Source organism: Clarias gariepinus, chromosome 4 (genome assembly GCF_024256425.1).
Source record: "Clarias gariepinus isolate MV-2021 ecotype Netherlands chromosome 4, CGAR_prim_01v2, whole genome shotgun sequence".
Lineage (NCBI taxonomy): Eukaryota > Metazoa > Chordata > Actinopteri > Siluriformes > Clariidae > Clarias > Clarias gariepinus.
In genome coordinates this window covers 9793507-9813536 of record NC_071103.1, presented here as the reverse complement: position 1 = coordinate 9813536, position 20030 = coordinate 9793507, and the positions used below count along the sequence as shown (strand labels likewise).

Genomic DNA, 20030 nt, shown 5'->3' with positions numbered 1-20030 from the left:
ATGGATTACAGCTCACAAAAAAATCCAGTATCACAAAGCATTAGAATATTTAACTTCAAGTTTAAGTAAATTACTATTCATTCTGTACACGCAACTACAATCATGGGGAAGACTGCTGACATGACATGGTGCAGAAAATGATCATCAGCACCTTCCACAAGGAGGTGCTGTATCACAGTATATTATTGGAAAGTTGCCTGTAAAGGAAAAGTAGAAAAGGTGCAACTTGGGTGACTGTAGCCCCAAAATTGTCAAAGCACAGTCAATTCAAGAAGGTGGAAGAGCTTTACAAGGAGAGGCAAGAGGCTCAATTCAATCAAGAGCCACCATGCACAGACATATTCAGGAAATGGGCTACAACTGTTCCATTCCAGGTATTAAGCCACTTGACAACATCAGAAGCTTCTTACTTGCACTAAGGGGAAAAAGAACTGAAATGTTGGTCAGTGGTCCAAAGTCCTCTTTTTAGATGAATGTGTTGTAATGGTTTGCTCAATTAGTGTACAAGTTACCACTGTCATGCACATATCAGGACTTCTTGGAGTCATTATTCTAACCATGGACCATCTTACCCATAATATTAATTCAGTTGTATACTGTTTTTATATAATATAGCATATTTTTGACATATAAGGATAGTGATTTTTGCCATGACAAATCTTTATCCATTAAGCTACACATTTGTATGTAGGCAGTGTATAAGCTGCAGATCCACTTTCTTACAGCAGCTTCAGCAATTGTCACTCAGAAGACTGCCCTAAGTCAAATAAATTATAGCTGAGTAAGACTCTTAGCTTGGCTGTGTTGCACCTATCAGAAACCATATAGAGTGGCCTATAGTACATATTAGTGATGGGTGTTTATGAACGATTCATTCTTTTTGAACGGGTCTTTAACGTGACTCAGAAGAACGAGTAGTTTCAGAGAGTGATTCGTTTATTTTCCACTGGTCGTGCATGCGCAAAGCATTGCAAAAGGTTATGTACAGAAAACAAAAATGAGTAGTTACTTTTGAGTCTTTGGTCCAAATCGTCTGTTCTTTCGTCATGTGACGTCAATAGACGCTATGCAGTGCAGTACACAGGAAACAGAATTGAGTGATTCTTCTCAATTAGTCTTCTAGTCAGAGTCGGGTTTTTTTGTACTGCACGGCATAGCGTCTATGAGAGTCACGTGAAAAAACAATTTGGACCAGAAGATATGAGAGGTGAGCTGCCCATTTTGTTTATAATATGTCCTTAGCTGCATTGTAATATTTTCATTAATGGAACTATAAGTTGAAATTTGAGTATGTAAAAGTGCTGGGGGTCTGTTTATTGAAAATGTAACATTTTATTTTATTTCTGATCAAAAGAACGAAATTAACTAAATGACTCAAAAAATGATTCATTCATTTTGATGAACTAGATTCAAAGAACCGAGTCACTAAAATGATTAAAACTTCCCATCACTAGTACACATCAGGACAAACTATCCCTTTTCTTTTCATTTTCTGATGAAAATGGAAATAAATGGTCTGTGTTGTCAACACCGGGGGAGTTTTATGGGAAATAGATTGAACAAAAAAAACTCTAAACTGAAAATATTTACAGCTTAATGACGTGACAGCTTTCTTATCTTCAAGCAAACTGAACCAAGATCAGTTCTTTTTAAACTTGATTCTTGCACCCTCACATGGTACAAACAGTAATGGCATGGTCAGATTTTAAATGCTATTAAAGTGAGAGGTAAAAAACAAAAACAATAAAAACAAAAAAACAGTGTTACGTGATACCAAATACACTGGTACATTCCAAGAAAGGTATGACAGGTCTAGGTGCTATTTCTTACTATCAATCCTGACATACTGTACACAAACACTGATTGTGCAAATACGCCTCCATCTGATTACTCCTGATGGTCAGAGTGCCTGCACAGAAGTCAGCTGACTTATCTGATGTTCGACACGTAATACTACTACTTACAGCGCGGCTGGTGCGTCAGCTGACTTCCTGCAAATGAGCAGAATTCCAGCACGAACACGCACTAATCCCAAACATCCTCCACTGATCCTCCCTCAGGCAATGTTCAATTACTTTTCACTATAAAACACACCAGTGCTTGGAAAAAAAATAAATAAATAAAACCTCTTGTACAGTTCAAAGTGTCTTTTTCCGAATACTTATATTTTTTATTTTAGACATTTTTCCCCCACATCAAAATAGTTGCTGGTGATATTGATAGATGTATTAGACTTACAGATAAATAACAATGCAATGCATATTCCTGAACCTACTTAATATCCATGGCTATACATAAAAAATAAATGTTCCCATGATAATAGCTGTAAGCTCATGGGTTACACAGTTTGTTCATGACAAGTATATAAAATATATATGTTTGGGTCTTTATAAAAATATATGGGGGAAAAATAATTTAGATATAAAAGTGTTGTAGATTTCTGCAATTATCTAAATGCCTTTCAAAAGAGAAGCGAGTGTGCAATGTTAAACTCAGGCAAATATTATAGAAGACATTTTTTACTGGGCAACAGTCTCCAAGTCATTCAAAAAAAAAAAAAAAAACCCTTGCAGAAGAAGCTACAGTATGCAAGACTCAGCATTTTTTATACGGTATTATACAGTACTTTGCAGTCGCATTGAGAATACACAGCACACGAGGCAACAGACTGGAGGGTGACATATTGGGAGCAGAACTGAATTGCATTTTATTTATCTAAATGTCTCCACTACAGTACATGTTCATTTACTGGAGTGTATTTAGTTATGACTAAAGATGAAAATTGCAATGTTAACATTAAAAAGAAAATAATTTTAAAAATCTGAAAACTTAAATTTTATATCACAAGACATCATGAAACAATTTCTCGACAAAGCAAAGCAACTTTACAGAAACTCCACCCCACCAAACCTCATTTCACATTTCCCTGGACACCAGTTCCCTCCGCTCTTTATTTAAACTGCCAATATTGTCACTGCTATTATAGGCAGGAGTACACTTTACTGTACTTTGGGGTGAAGTGTGTGTTATATTTTTTCGTTTTTTTTTTTTTTGCTGACTCTGTAATGGCCACTTGACGCTAAACTGGACTTAAGGAGAGGGAGGGAGACATGTTGACATAAATGTTAAGCCCCAACCTCTAAGGACAGTGGAAGGTTCACTTTGTTGCTCACTCTCAAAGGTTTAAGTTACAGGATATTGTACATGATTTGCAGGAAAATAACAGGGGATCTGTTATTGAAATGCGGTAGCCTCCCAGAACTTCCGGGAGAGGTGGGATGTCTGAATTTATCACTTCAAATTATGCTTCCACAACTAAGCATGCAAAACCTTTAATTAAGCCCTGAAAGAGTTATTAACTGAAGTGGTCAATGTCATTTAATGTCATTTATAAGTATTTATACACTTTATAAATATTGTTTTGTACAGTTGTCAGATGACACCCTGCTGCACTTATTTCCCTAAAATAAACTAGCGTATTTCAGAGCTTTAAAATAACATGTTGGTGACCTGCCATCATGTAATTCGTTATTGTGTGTGTATTATGTGCCCTTGACCCTTCCCCCTTTGAAAAGACTTTGTTCACTGCTGTTGTAAAACACTTTTTCTTTCCCTTGAAATTAATAATAATACTTAAAAAAAAAAAAATTGTCTTCGTCCCAGGATACTAGACATGCAGCATCATTTGCTCTGAAAATGCAACCATAAGGAAAAACATTCAAGCAACTCTTTTCATAATGTTTTTAAAGATTTCATTAAAAACCTTATTAGACTACAATCTATGCAATACAAGCTCTATATAGATTAGTTAAGGCATCATCGGTGCTGTGGAATAAATCACAATATGTGTAATGTCTATACCAGAATCTTTATCAGAACTATTCAGGAAACAGCAAACTATTTAAACAGTAATTTTTGAGCAGAGTTTCTTTTCACAAGACAAAGTCTGTCCCATCTGTCTGACATTATGACAGTTATCTTTTGCAGCTTTGTATGCAAAGGCTTTAATTCAGCTCACCATGCGAAAGTGTACTTCACATGAAACATAAATTGTCTAAAAAGTGTTTACAGGGAGATACAGCAAGGGTTTTATTTTATTTGTAGTTTATTTCTTGCATTTCAATTTTTACTGGTTTATAGATATTTGAATATTATATACATTCTCTTCACTCTCTCTCTCTCTCACTCTCTCGCTATCTCTCTGTGATTGTAAACCTGCAATAAGAAGATGTACAGTTACAATCCTAGAAGCTGTGCATAAATAACCAATGAGTCATTTGGGCGAAATGTGCAATAAAGATGCAGAGTCATCAAGTCTTATTTTTATGTGTGGTTATACCGTATACTGTATGCTGGGTGATTTGGGGTTTTAGATGAGCCTGATATATTATTCCAGATGGTCCCCCAGTCTAGCTTTTCCTGAAACATTGGCACACTCCTAGCTCTTAAATTAAATACACATCACAGAGCCAAACATTAAATGATTTTCAATAAATATAGTAAAAACAGAAGTTGTCAGGGTTCTGAGGCATAAACAGATGCAAGTGCAGATTTATTTCTTTTTAAAAACACAAAAGTGAAACTAAACAAGTCTAACTGCATGAACTAGATTTCAAGATAGAATTAAGAGACAAACTTTAACACAGACGGTGCAAAACAAACGCTGGGCAAAGGAACAAGATCTCAAGCAACAGTTCTTAAATAGGGTGTGAAATGATACACAGGTGAATTGAATCATGGACATCTGACTTGCATGGGGGAAATTTGTGCATCTTCAGCGCTAGACTAACACAAGTAGTAAGAACCAGTGATCCATAGCTTTAGAGTTGAATTAGACACCCTAGAGTAGAGTGGGAGCATAGACAGATTAAAGGTCCCATTTGGGGCAGTGATAGCTTAAACAGTTAAGGCTTTGGGTTGTTGATTGGAACACCAGCGGGGTTCAAGCCCCAGCACTAACAACCTGCCACTGTTGGGGTCTTAACACAAAGGGGTGCTGTATCCTGGCTGACACTGCACTCGGATGCAAACTGGAAAATGTAAAAGAAAAAAAAAGTCCTTACATTTTTTTTTCTCCAAGACATTAACACAGGTCTCAGAGCTGCACCAAAGTGTGTGTGTGTTGATACACTTTAGATACACCTCAAACCTCCTCTGTTTTACTTCTACTTCTACTACATTAAGGGTAAAATCTAATTGGCTTGTTTAAACCCTAAAAAATGGAAAAAGAACAGGGGCAGAAAATGTTTGTATGGACACACACATAGTGGATACCCATCTCAATGTCTGCAAATGTATTTTGCATAATATACGTTACTTAATGTCAGTGTTACTTAAACAACCAGAGGTGTCGCTTTCTAGCAGGTAACATGTCAGCTGTTTGTGTTATTCGTGTTTTGAAATTTTATCAGTCCCTAAAACCATCCTGCAAATATCATTGTAGAAAAGTTAATCGCCCAGGATATTCCGTTTCAACACGTTACCAAGGTTTAGGAATGCAGCAAAATATGAATGTGTTTTTCAGAGAGTGTTTCTAAACAGATATGGAAAGCTTTCCCAAAAAAGGAATTATGCTTCTCTTATTTGTGACAGCATGCCAAAAGGTTCATAGGGCATTCGGCTGCGAGGTATGCATCAGGTGCGTATGCACTACAGGACATGGCGAAGACAGTATTACCTGAATGCCATGAGGGAGCAGATTGATATGATGCTTATGGGAAAAACAATGACCTAACTCATTATCATGAACATGCAGCATTCATTTTATTTATCCTTAATAACAACATGGTCAAGGTCTAGGGCTTTACGCTACATTTTATTTTTATAAAACTATAACTTAGAGAAAAAGTATCACATGCCGGCCTTGGAATTTCACTTTTTGAACTGGAGTGATGTACTGTATATAAGGTTAAGGAAGTGTCACAGCCAGGATTCATAGAACATGCCGACAGTGCTGCCATTTTTGCTTTAATGTTTTTTGTTCCTTTTAAGGGGCATATGGCAGATTTGGATTAATTAGGTTAAACTAGGAGCATTCAACTAAAACCGGGACTTGTGAAGAAAATTGTGAATTAAAACTACAGTACTTACATAGACATTTATAACAAGCACAGCACTCTGATGAGACTCTTAGCCACAGTAAAATATTTGTATGGTGCAAACCCACTGCAGTCATTCCAGTGAATATTTCATTGAGTGGAACGCCTGATCCTTAGAAATCAGCAGATAACTTATTACCAACTTGCGGATAAGAGGCATCTGTCTGTGGGAGCTGTTGGACAATCATTCATGAGTACAAATGTCCCCTGTACAGTCCTTCCTGAGTTCCTGTGAGTCCAGACAGACACGAAGCAGCCAGTTCTCACGTTAGTGTAGAAGAAATAAAGGGAGTTTTTTTACTCTGATAACTGCTTCTGTTCTGCACAATCCAAAGTCCTGGTTTCACTTGAACGCCCCTAAATACACACACGGCTGTTTGGAGCACTAAACAGAAACAGGTACATATAGTGGCACTGAGATACACAAGTAGTTTTTTTGTTCAGAGTTTGCACAAAAAAAATCTGAAAATATTGAACCATTTCTTAAATCAGAATCAAAAGTGAAATAAGTCTAACATATTGATTTGGCAATTCTGATTTGCTATTTCATTAAATCGATTATTAAACATTATCGTATTTTTAAATTTTTTTTAAAGTTTTTCACATTTCACATCTTTCTAGAATTATTCGTCCACATGCAAACATAACCAGACAACAAGAGAAAAACACCAACGTTCTGATCGGCAGCACTGAGCCCACATCACTCCACAGTTTAAACTATGTGTCTGAACACGCACACACTGGTTGCGTGTCTAGAACTGTTTGTCAGGCTGCAGGTTTGCGTCACGCAAGGTGTCTTCCATGACCCGTGCGACAAGGTGTATGTTTACAAATCTGCCTGTCACTTAAAGTAGAGGTCACACACACACGCGCATACACACACACATGCACATACAGAACTGGTTGCATGAGATGGCTGTGCTGATAAAATAACATTCCATGAATGTGTGTGTGTGTGTGTGTGTGGATTCCACACCGCAGTACATTTACTACACACCTTGCAGTGGGGGGGGAATAAACCTTTGTACAGGATTCACTGATTCGCTTCATGAATGCATGCTCGTATGAGATCTGTTCAAAAAGTCATAGACGCCAACATGTAATAAATACGTATAGTCTTTAACAAACTACGCAGTAGATACCGTATTTATACCACAGCATGGTTTAAATCCTGATTAGTTGGTTAAGGGTTGATTTATTTTCTGTAACAGCAGGTCTCTGATAATGGTGCCATTTCAAATCCCAGGTTCCTAGAAATGAGCTCATACTAACACGTTATCGTTTCTATAGTAACAGCACATTCACAGGGACTTGCTTTTCTGCGAGGGGGTATTTATTTGGCATTTACCAAAGGAGTCTCGAGCGTAGTGCTTTGTTTTGTGACATGGGAAAATCTTCAGGGCAAAGGACTTTACGGTTGGACAGGGTGCATTTTTTTTAATCAACTTCAAGACAGGGCAAAAAAAAAAAGGAAAAAAAAGTGCTCCTGAGGTCTAGTATAAAGGCTGAATGTCTCGCAGATGTTTCACCAAAGCTTGTGTATTGTAACTTTGTAGTGGTAAGGTCACATCACACCACCTTGTCACTGATTATTTTCCTTTAACAGCATGCCCTGTCGTGCTTTATTCCTTCCTTCCTTCTGACTTCACCAGTCAGGTTTATTGCTGGAGGGATCGTGTGAACCTTTAAGCTAATGAGCTCGTGAAAGGACCGTAATTGAAGTCAGATGCTCGTATGTGGAATCGACCTGCCTTGCCATATGACAACCCAACCTTAATCATCTGCACTGTAGCCTGATTAAAAGGGATTTCCATTAGGTCCTTCATCCGTCCAGGGTCGACAGGTCAAATGTATCAGATACATAGATATTCAGTAGATAGGATAGTTTTCTTTATGGTAGATATCCTGCAAAGCTAAATGCAGGTCCGTTCAAACGAATAACCGAGTACCTTAGGGTGACAGCTAAAGATCTGCAGGCTTCCCTTGATAACATCTGTGTTCGTGACTCCAGAGAAAAAAATGTGTACGTCCGAGGTTATCTCAGAGACTAGAAGGGGGGAAAAAGTGGTGATTTTTCTCAATTCTTTTTTCACTTTTGTGTTAGAAATGGATGTGCATTTTCTTAGACCTTATCTGCTGTGCCTGTCTGCACATGGTAAACCAACATCAAATTACAGTCAAGTGACATGACATGTACCAGACACAGAGCAACGTTATAGATAGCAGAAGCATGCATGATTCCTGGGTAAACCTTTTAAGCATTTTAGTGTACGATATCATGGATAGGATTCCACAGCAGAGTATCAGGGGTGAAAAGCTGTACTGTAAGATGAAGTGGAGTGTTTTACAAAAGAAAAAAACTTTTTTTTTTTTTTAATCGCTGTGTGCAGCAGAAAGCTTTTACTTGGGGTTATTGCTAATAAAAGAGATTCCTCCTTTTACCAGATGTGAGGGTTAAATTTTTTTCTCCATAAATAACCTTGAGTTCCGATCCATTCGGTTAAGATGAATAATGTGCGCGAGTTTATTGCATCAGTCTCTCTTTATTATCAGTATGAGTGAGCTCACATTTAAAGTGCATGCCTGAAGAAATCCACTTCATTTCAAGAGGGTCATGTGTGTCAATGTGTGTGTGTGTGTGTGTGTGTATATAATTTTTTACATATATTTCATTCCTGTACATATAGTGTACACACACACATGCACACTTTCAAGCTACACTTTTTCACACCTGACTTTGATTTGACTCACAGTGTTTGCGATTGGAGCGTTGCCCTCAGGCGAGCTCGGAGACTACAATGCCTGAGCGATCACACAGTCTAGAACTGGAGGTGTTATTAACGGTTTTCTTAAAACACCCCTACACTGCAAAATGTGATTTGTAGAAAGTGGTGGTTTTTCTGTAACCCAGATTGATGAAACAATACAAAGTTTACAGAGTCTTTCAAACTGTGAAATATTTTTCACTTTGAAATGCGTAGTCATGGAGAGATAACATAACACAAGAAATGGCCCGAGTGTACCCATCTTCTGGGAGCAAGATAGTGCATCATGTCACGAAGCTAAAATCATCTCAAACTGGTTTCTTGAACTTGACAATGAGTTCACTGTACCCGAATGGCCTCCACAGTCACCAGATCTTTCCCAGTCCAATGAAGTACCGTTGGGATGCACAGCTGAAAAAAATCAGACGAAATCTGCATGATCCTACAGTATGATGTCAATATATGGACCAAAATGTCTATGGAATGTTTTCAACACCTTATTGAATCCATGTGACAAAAAAACCCCAATACAAGCAAGATGTACATAAATAAGTGAGTGAGTGTTTGTTAAAAAGCCATTTTAAAACCACTGGCATTTATATGGAGTTGGATCCCCTTTGCTATTATAATAACCTCCTTACTTCTGGGAGGCCTTTCCACCGAATTTTGGGAACTAATGCGCATTAGAAATTTGTGCCGTTATTGTTTCTTCAGCTTTCTGTTCAAGTGGCATGGTGATTTTATTTAATAGCATAGTATTTTGCACATCGACCCTTTCAATCAACTCTTGGATACATCATATCTACACAATTCAATTTGATTTAATTTGTATAGCACTTTTAACAATGGGCAGTGTCACAAAGCAGCTTTACAGAATCTCAAGAAAATGAATGAAACTAGTATAAAATGTGTGAAACAATATGTACAAATCAAAGTGATCAGATTGTCCCTGATGAGCAAACCCAGGGCGAAGGTGCCAAGGAAAAAAAGCTACCTGTGATGGCAATAGGAAGAAACCTTGAGAGGAACCAGATTCAACAGGAAACTCCCATCCTTATTTGCGTGATAACGGACAGCAGGGATTGATCTGCAGTCATAAACTGTGTGTTAGGAGGCTGGAAGTTCAGTATAAGGCTGAGGTGTTTAAATTAAAGTGTTAACTTTCGACTGGAGCCTCAGGGGCAAAACTGCACACACTACAGTACATAACATTTCCTGCAGTGTTTCTTATCGCATATATTAGTTACCCACTTGTATAAAGGCAAATTAATACATAATAGAAATAGAAATTTCCTTTCACAATTCATATAGACACACTGGCTACAAGCTCTTTTTTTGTTTCGGAGTAATTTAGAATTTATACATGTGTTTGCATTTGAGGTGATAAAGGAAACGTTGCCGTTCCTTAATAATCCTGCAGGTGGCATGTTCTAAACTGTTTACACAGCAAATTATTTGCTAATCATTCGATAATTTGCTAAACACGTTAGCTTTCTGTTTGCGCTCGAGTATTTGGCAATCTGTAAAGCTTTCTAGCTCACTTGTTACTTTTCTGCTTTGCTCTTCTCACAGCCACACACACACACACTCAGCGTACTGCTCAGGGAGAGATGAGGAAGAAAGCGAGATGCCATTAATACATCTAGGACGCATGCCTCAGATGTGTCACGTTAGTCATTACCCTTGTAGCTTGTTTTCAGACAACTCAATCTCAGCAAGAAAGCAGTTGATGTTACTAAAATAAAAAGCTTTCATTAAAAATGCTGCTTATGTGATTTACTGTAATACAGGGTTGCATTTCACACCAGATATGATCCATCAATCCAAGGAGACGAGCTTATCCCAGGATACATACTCACACATCTTTTTCACACACTACAGGCAAATTTTGGGGACGTCGATTAGTCTAATGTGCATGTCTTTAGAATATGGGAGGAAACCGGAGTACCAGGAAGAAACCCACCAAACCCCCATGCACACAGCGGCGGGAATCGAACCTGGACCCTGGAGGTGCAAGGCGACATCGCTAACCACTAACTCGTCAGACTAGTAAATATGAGGTGCAAATATCCGAACTGAAAGTAATGTTATGAAGGTGTGTTACCGCTCTCCGTGATCTAACATTATGCAGCCGCAGTGTGATTACAGGCTAAACGCTAGCTACATACTGTGTATATTACAGGCCTAAACCATGTAATGTTCTATAAATATTGTATTTAATAGGTTGTATTTTATATGTCTAGTTTCTAGTTACAAATCATGCTGTATGTGAGGGCGTAACTATAACACAAGTGAAAAATAAATTTCGTGTCTAGGTGCCATGCGAGTCCAGTATAAAAGGCCACCGTGATTAGCATGGACATGGCACCTCGTCTGGATGTGTTTACTGCATCTGGGGTACAGCGGGCCATACTAATGATATGTTTGTCATTTCACTAGTGTTACAGTGCTGTTAGTATTCATTTCATTAGCAGCCCTGGAGGAATAGCGTAAAGTTCAAATCTCTTTCTGCTTTTAGTTCTAGATTTCGAGTCACAGAGTGAGTGGGTTTAGAATTCATTTTTTTTAGTTGCTAGACTAAAAAAATAAATAAATAAATGTAAAAAATGGGACAAATAGAATAATGGGGGCGAGCGACATAGATACAATTCTCATTCAATGAGAGGTGGCAAACACTTTCATTAAAACAGTTTGCGATTAGAATACACTGCAAAGACATTCTCTGGTTTGAAAAATGCTGCAGGTTGATCTGTGCAGTTAATAAATACTGTATAATAGTCTTGCGCCACTCATTATTTCTTCATATTAAGTTAAACTGAATGATGTACAGTGCTTAGAACTTTAGCGTTGCACCTCCAGGGTATGAGTTCAATCCTGCCTCGGGTCTGTGTGCATGGAGTTTGCATGTGCTTGGTGGGTTTCCTCCGGGTGCTCCGGTTTCCACCCACAGCCCAAAGACATGCAGATAAGGGTTATTGGTGTTTCCGCAGTGTGTTAATGAGTGTGTTAGTGTGTGATGTATGCCATGCAGTGAATTGGCACCCTCTACCCTGCCCTGTGCCTGATGTTTCCTGCGACCCTGTATAGCATAAGCAGTGTAGAAGATGAATGAATGAATGAACAGTACGAAAAGTTTTAATGAATGAATTGAAAGTTTGAATGAATGAATGTATTTCGAGTGCTCGATGTAGTACAATGTGGCCTACTGTAAGCATGGATTTTTCTCCCCCTATGAGCACTTTATGTGAATGAAGCTTGAAACCCGTTTTCTTTCCAGGCTGATGTCTTTTGTGCTCCTCAGCACAAAGTCTTAACACATTAGTTGTACTGCAGGTTATGGCGCTAATAATGCCATTCTGGAGAATATTTGGCGCATCACATTTCAATCGCTGCTTTTTGACTTTTAAATATAACACTATCAGTTCACTCTACACTGTGGAATACATCAACAAGGCAGAACAAACGTAAACACCAGGGTCTATGTGTGCGAAAGGGGAGAAATGCAAACACTGGCACGGCTTCAATTTATTGATATCAATTATATATTAAATCATATACAGTAGTTTTCAATATTAAAATGACAAATTCTCACCTGAGTCGCCTGGTTTTCCAGTAGTGTTGCATACACACTCTAAAGCTTCCACTTCCACTTATTCCAGAAGAATAAAATGCTGAATTATTTCTTTGTCTCCTCTCCACAGACGATTACGACAACCCTGAGGTCCCGAAGCTGGAGAAGAGCATCAGCGGCAGCAGTCCGTCCAGGGACCGTCTCCTGCTCACGGTGGCCACGCTCTTCCTCGTCGCACTCTCCATCTCCTAGCACTCGTCTCCAGGATCTCGTCATGCCACTGAGGCCTAGAGGACTGCAGGGGCAGGGTATGAGAGAGGGAGATGAGGAAAAAGAAGAAGAAGAAGAAGGAAGGAACAAAAGGACAAACGTTTTAAAACAGGAGAGGAAATTGACAGCGTAAAAAAGGAGGACTAGCAGGCCTTCTTCTGTTCAACAGTGGAACATGAACCTGGACTTTGCCAATCAGCTCGAGCTGTACCGTCAGACAGTATATGAGTGTGTGTGTGTGTGTGTGTGTGTGTGCGCGCTGAATGAGTGTTCACACATGCTGTTTGCAAGTCATTCAAGCAAAATCCTTCAATCAGTCTAATTGGGTGCTTTATTAAGTAATGAATGGCCGCTCAGCGCTGAAGTTGAACTGATGCGCGTTCATCTGCAAGGCATTAGTGGCAGAAACAATGGTTAATTTAATGTAAAGCTGCGCAGACTTTAAGCAGCTTCACTACTAAATCAATTCCCTCTCTCTCAGCAGGATCATCACGTTTCCAAACCCATGAGAAACAGGGCTGCTCAGTGCCCTCCTTCTGCTGGCGGATAAACAGGTAGCAATCGCCAGGCAGGATCATAATTTCTATTTGTGTTTTCTGGACGGATTCTGTTTAGTTGACGGAAACCGTAGCGACAGAAACTTTATAACTGCTATTGAACCGATATACTTAGAATGCTGAAAAATGTCTGAATATTCCTGTTTAGAATATCAATTTATTCATTTCCTGAAAGAAAGTGAACTTTAGGAGCCATACATTTTCTTACAAAGAGAAAACTACATCACATGGCAATCAGCATGTGTGTGTGAGTGTATGTGTGTGTTTCGAGCTGAATTCGGTGCCTGTAGAAACAGTAGCGTAGGCTGGTGATACTGAAATGCTCTGCTTTTCTCAACTGGACTGCATTTTTTTTGTTGTTTTTTTCTATACTGAGTTTCATTTTTCTTTACCTTTAACTTGAGGACACACGTGGAAACGTAATGTACATAAACACAAACACATGACAGATCTTTGGATTTTTTTTCCTTCTTCTTCTGTTAACCGGTTCTCACAGGAGCAGGAGAGCCCTGGAGCTGAAACACCGAACCGGTTCAGACTGGTTTCGATTTACACCGCTTGCTGCCCGGCTTCATCGGATCCTGAACGGCTGCCACTATAAACTGACCCACAATGGTTGTCTTTTCAACACTCAGCTCACAGCCAGCTCGTTAAAGAAAAAAAAAGAGCATTATTAACCAAGATGGAGGACTTAACAACCACATGGTTTAGCTAGCGTACATGCAAATAAGTGCTCCGTGATCTGAGGGGATTTTCTTTCCTCAGAGCGACACTCTTCTTATGACTTGTTCTTTCTCTTTTTACATCTCGACTAGCAACTTACTGGCCCTGGGGATTAAACCCCAGGTCCAGCTCAACAAGCGCAACTCCAGCTCAACAGAACAGGCTTGCAGTCGTGGATTTTTCGCCTACGGAATCATGAGAATTCCTAAGATTTAGATTTAGGAGGTTTAAGTTTAACGCGCTAAACAAAACCTAACGCGTAACTCGCGAGGAGGAAAGATTTTTGATCTAGCATCGAAGCCAAATGAAGTTTTCGATTAGCTTTTAGATTAGCGGGAACTCATCTATGTCCACTCTGTTCATTCTGCTAATGTGGTTACCATGGTAACACGCTGTCGTAGATCAAAGAGTAGAACGCTAATGACTCGAACGCTGAGTGTGACGTGGGACTCACGTCATTTTTACTGACTTTGTTTCGACTTGTATGTTGATTTTACTCGTTGTGTATTTTAAGGCTAATGTGTTCGGGCTCGGGTTTGTTCGGGGGAACGCGCGTGTGTGTGTGTTCTGTTCGGGGGTCGTTACTTTTGTTAAGAAGAGCTGATCGGGCAAAGGATGAAAAACGTATCAACTGTTGCACTTCAAAACTTAGACACGAGTTTGTGCGTGAGTGTGTGTGTGTGTGTGTGTGTCCGTGTTTGAGTGGCTGTTTAAATGGTCACATAGATGAAAGACATTGTGTTTCTTTATACTGACCAGTGTGCGTGTGGGTATGTGTGCAAATGTGTGTGTGTGTGTGTGTGTCTACCGCTTGATTGTACGTTTTAACCGCGCATGTGTGCAGGAGAGTCTGGGTCGTTTAGAAGAAACAACAAAAAGCATTTATTAGTGTTGGAAACAACCATTTAAACTCATGTTTACCTTCGACTGGAATGAATTTAAAGAACTTGAAAACAAATAAAGTGTAACAGACCGTAACACAAGGTTATAATAATAATGATAATAATAATAATCATGATAACAAAACAAACCGCCTCAGACTGCTGTTTCTTCTACCTTGTGAACTGTTTGATGGATTTCTGCACAAAACTCACTCAACATCTGGGATGTTAACTGAAGGTCAATGAAAAAAAAATAAAACGAAGGGATGGGGGGGCACATATTAATGCACACAGTTTTTCCATGCACCTTCTACGAAGACCTGTCTGTCCTCTACAATCAGCCTACCCAAGGAGACTCAATCCCTCTTTATCTCTCTCTAGCTGCATTATCACAGCGTAGATAATCTGTGTGGTGTGTGTGTTTGTGTGTGTGTGTGTGTGTGTGTGTGTGTGTGGCTCCAGAAGCAAATAGATTACATCACTAACTTACTATAAAGCCTATCTGATGCTGTGAGGTCGCTCATATCTAATCTCACCTTTACACCCACAATAACAGCATGTCTGCATACGGAACGCACAAAGTCACTTTTCCGGTGATGAGAAAAAAAAGTTTCCTGCTTATCGTTATTATTGTTTTTATTATTACTTAACTTGCAAGCTTACACCTCACACTCCAAACTCCATGACTCGCTATCCATGGGCCCTGCTTTTTTTTTTTCTCCCTGTGATTACTGTGATTGCTCTCACAGCTGAAGCATCTTGCCCAAAGCCAGGATTGAAGGCTTGGCATTATAAGCGTGCACAACAGAACAGATGTTGCGGAACAGAACCGTAATTGTTTGATTCCTCTCCTGAATCTTCAATCGACCTGACCTGCCGAGGCACAGTGGGTAGGCAATCAGGAAACTTTCCACTCGCTAATTTCTCGCACATCCTGGTGGGGCGTTTTATCATTTTCCAAGCCGTGAACGGTGAGTAAGCCGTCTGCGTGCCGTCAGGAGGCGATGCGCAGCTCTGCCGTCTGCCGTCCAGACTCCGAGTCCATTCGGAAGACAAAGGCACTAAAGCGAAGGACGGTGCCGTGTAATTCCTGTCTGACGAGAATGAGTAACACTTCACACAGCGTACGCAGTGATCCCTAGATCCTAAAGCAGGTGTTTATGAAGGAGTCGAGTTAAACAACATTAAAGAACAAAAGCTCATTCTTGATGAGTTCTCCCATCAGGCGTTCTCTCATGCTCTGTATTTCTTGCATCATAAATGTTCATCAAAATGATTTTTTTTTAGGAACTCATTTGTTTGAATTGGTTTCCTTTGATTTTTTTTTATCTTTTTTCTCAAGCAAAGCGGCCGCAATAAAGCAGTTTTCAGTGACGTGATTCGGGAGATGTGTATCTTCCCGTCTGACCTTTACCATTTCCATCATCTGATGTACAAAAGATAAGTGTACGCTTTGATGTAAGATACTACAGGGGTTAAATAGTTAGCCTGTCTAATCGTCCAAGCTGCTCCATGTCCAAAAAGTTCATTAGTGGTGGCCAGTTCATGCATGAAAATGGTTCCTCGTGCTCCCAAAACCGATCTTTCACAATTTTAAGTCCCCAGGGGAAGAAAAACTCCATGGATCGGCATTTAGTATATTCAGGTCATCAACTGACTTCATTTTATTGGCAAATAAGGTGAGCCTAGACCTGACCACCTTAAGCAAACCCAGATCATAACATGCATGATGCATCCTTCTTACCCTGATGCGCCCATCAGTCTGAAGTAGGGTCGTCCTGAATTGATCAGACCACATGATCTTTTCCAATTGCTCTAAAGTACAATCTTTATGTTTCCTAGCAAACTGAAGCATTTTATCCGATTATTTTTCTTCTTCATTTTTTCAATTCTCAGCCATAGCCCCAAACTGAAAAGTCAGGTCGTGTAAGGAAGGACATCTGGCGTTAAACCTGTGCAGATAGGATGTTCTGCTGTGGCAGTCCTTTAACAGGAACATTCAAAAGACCAACAACAACTTGTAGTAAATTGCCATTGTGGAAGGGGAATTAAACACTTCAGAACATGCCAGTTCTTTAAAAAAAAAATCATTAGAATGAACCTTTAAAAATTTTATATTATTGCGATTATTTGAGACCCTTTTTTATACAAATGTATGTAAAAATAAAATAAGTCATTATCTTATCTGTACACAGTATTTAAAGGTGTATATAAAATATGAGGAATAAACAATCAGGACAAATTTGATGGAAATATACGTGAGGAAACTTAAAATTACAATCAAAAGAACAATGCAAAAAAATATATATATGACAATTGTAAAGTACAATTTGTTAACTCTGGTCAATTGCATATATAGTACTTAAAAAATATATATTCCAAGAAACTAAATATGAGATTATTAAATCTATTTATTGGAAAATTTTACTATGTGGCCAGTCAAGTCAAACTGGGACACATCTGTGAATGACGATTCCAACTGAGGTGGTTAGGGAGCCCACTTCATGAACCACTCCATTTCCACATGTTTGGACCATTAAAGGAGTTCCTGGGAGGCCAGTGTTTTAGACATGAAGCAGGGAGTCTAATCATGGTTCCGGCATACTGCATTAGTGTAGCAGGGGATTATATAGAGACTTAAAGATCGTTTTTAACTCTCATAATCCTGTTCTGTTTTTCTGTACAATTAAAAGTCCCAGTTTGACTTGAACGCCCCTCGTATTTTTTTAATTTACATTATCTTGTTCTATTGGAAGATTAAGAATTGTATTGCTAATTGTAAGAATGAATTTTTTTTAAATAAGTCAAAAGAAAATGTTAATAATATAACAGAAATTTGAATAGATTTAACATATCTTTTTTTCTTAATTCTTAAAAGCTTTAATTAAACGCGAGTCTTTAAGTCCTTGCTGGTTGTTGTTCTCATCACTAGTATCTTTATTTTCCATACCTGGATGTCTGAACCCCTCTTTATGATTCATCAATGTGTGTGTGTGTGTAACGATGTGTGTGTGTGGATGGGGTATAAGGAGTGGATTGCGCAACTGGAACACACCTGTGTCTGAAGGCAGTTTCCAGACAACAGACAGTCATTATATTACCTCAGTCTGACCTTTAAAAACAAGATAGACACAAAACACTCAAACATCACAAAATAAAATGGATCGAAAAATAAATTTAAAAAAACAATAAAACTCCACATTTCTAATAATGGTAATAATACATTTTTTAATCACTAGTTTTATTGATTATACTTGCATGGCTTTTGGAACGGCTTGGCATAACTTCATGTGTTAACTCAGTTCAAATGTTAATCCATTGATCAAGCTGATAAACCTCTTGGATCCTCAAGATAGTCATGGAGTTTTTATTTGTGTCAGTCGTCCATGATAATGTCAAACTCGAATGAAACAGGCCCCAGTGAGGACGTGCCAGTGTTTTGATTCATTTTGAGTATATTCTGAGAAAATCTAATTAGACATGTGAGTCATAACAGTCAGTAGAGTCGGTAAAGTCTGGTTCACCGGAGTGTGCTTTTTCCGCTACGAGTAAAACTGCATGCTATGACAGGTTTGTCTCGTCTAGAGGGGAAAAAATAAAAATGATAAAGGTTACGTTTTTAAATAATGACGTCTGGAGGAATTTCTCTCATTGTCAGGGCAGCGCTGTTACCTAATTTAGCACGAGATTAATTTAATACACCAGACAATTAAGATAAGGAGCTGAAGTGTGGTAATTGATGTCGAGGCTGTTTAGGAGATTATTTCATTCTAGAGGTGAATTCCTCACAGAAAGCAATCTCCTTCGCTGTCTTCCTTTTCTTCATTTCCCTGTATGACCAGCAGATGTCTCAGTTTGGTCGGCAACCAACATCAAAAAGAGGACCGAATTCTTCCCGAGACATTTCTCCTCGGCTGTGATATAAATAAAGCTAATGGCAGTTGTATAAGACAGACCGCCCATTAAAGAATTGCAGCATCCAGATGCATCAGCATGGTGCAGTATAAACTGCTTAAAACGGACAGAAGATGAGCTTTGCCTAGCTCGCTGCATGCTAGCTGTTCCTCACTGAGGTCAACTTTTAGTGACCAAGCTTTTGTGCAAAATAAATAATTGACAAATTGAATCTAGATAATTTCTTTAAATTTCGAATAGCCTTTTGTTGCTGTTATAATAATAATAATAATAATAATAATAATAATGTATTTTATTTGTATAGGCACCTTTTCCGTCACCCAAGGTCATCATCCAATTCAAACAAGAAATTAATAACATTAAGAAGTAGCATTAAAGCAGTTTTAAAAAATTATTTGTATGGATAGAGTGTCATCACCTAAAACATTTAAAAAATCACGTGGAGATGGAAAATCAGATGTGAGTGCATGGCCCTTAAATAGTAATGCCTTACTTCGTTCGTTAGTTAGTTTGTTTAAAGAATAGAAAACACACACAAAAAAAGTTTTTATAGTTTTTATATAACAATAGTGACTTTTTTTTTTTGAGTGACTTGACAACATGAGGTCTCAAATGTCAATAAGTGTGTAACACAAACCGCAAGATGATATCTGCACGTCTGGTTGCAACATGAAAACGTTTTTCTCTAACACAGATAAGATGCCATATCTCGTATTTACTTCTATCCAAATTTACATTACAGCACAAATGTATTTAATTGCATTTTCCATGCACACACGTACACACACACACACACACACACACACACACAATCATGACAGCCCCAAGTGTCTTGCCATACGATCAATTAAGTTTGCAGACTTGTAGCTGATTGCAGGCAAGCGTTTGTCTCGCAGTTCGGATAAGGTCTGATAAGTTTGAGAGCTATGAGTTCACCTGACATGCACATTTAATCTCTGGGCAAATGCCAAGCTAAACAGCCAGGTTGTCTGGCAGAGCGATGTGTTTTTCTCCAGCTTGAACACTTCACTGCGGTCAACACTGATAATACTGCTGAGCTGCATGTAAGTAAACTGTGTTCACTAGAAAGGTCTCACCCTTGTGCAGTTCCTTATTATTTCTGTTTTCATTATATTACCCACTAATGATGATCCATCGAGTCGTTAAATGATGAATCTGGTTCTGGTAAGAACCGGTTTTTGTAAAAATGCCCTGGGTATTGCATAAGATTTTAATTTCCCCTTTTTTAT

The 20030-nt window shown here is 38.7% G+C and overlaps 1 protein-coding gene across 2 annotated transcripts in view; it reads left to right on the top strand.

Annotated features, from left to right (window-relative positions):
- efna3b (ephrin-A3b) overlaps nucleotides 1-15160 on the top strand; it is a 111294-nt gene extending 96134 nt beyond the window's left edge. For both annotated transcript variants that reach the window (XM_053493737.1, XM_053493736.1), the window contains exon 5: nucleotides 12565-15160. In XM_053493737.1, coding sequence (XP_053349712.1) covers nucleotides 12565-12686 — 122 coding nt within the window. In that variant the 3' untranslated portion in view covers nucleotides 12687-15160. The remainder of the gene's footprint in view (nucleotides 1-12564) is intronic.
- Nucleotides 15161-20030: the final 4870 nt, after the last annotated feature.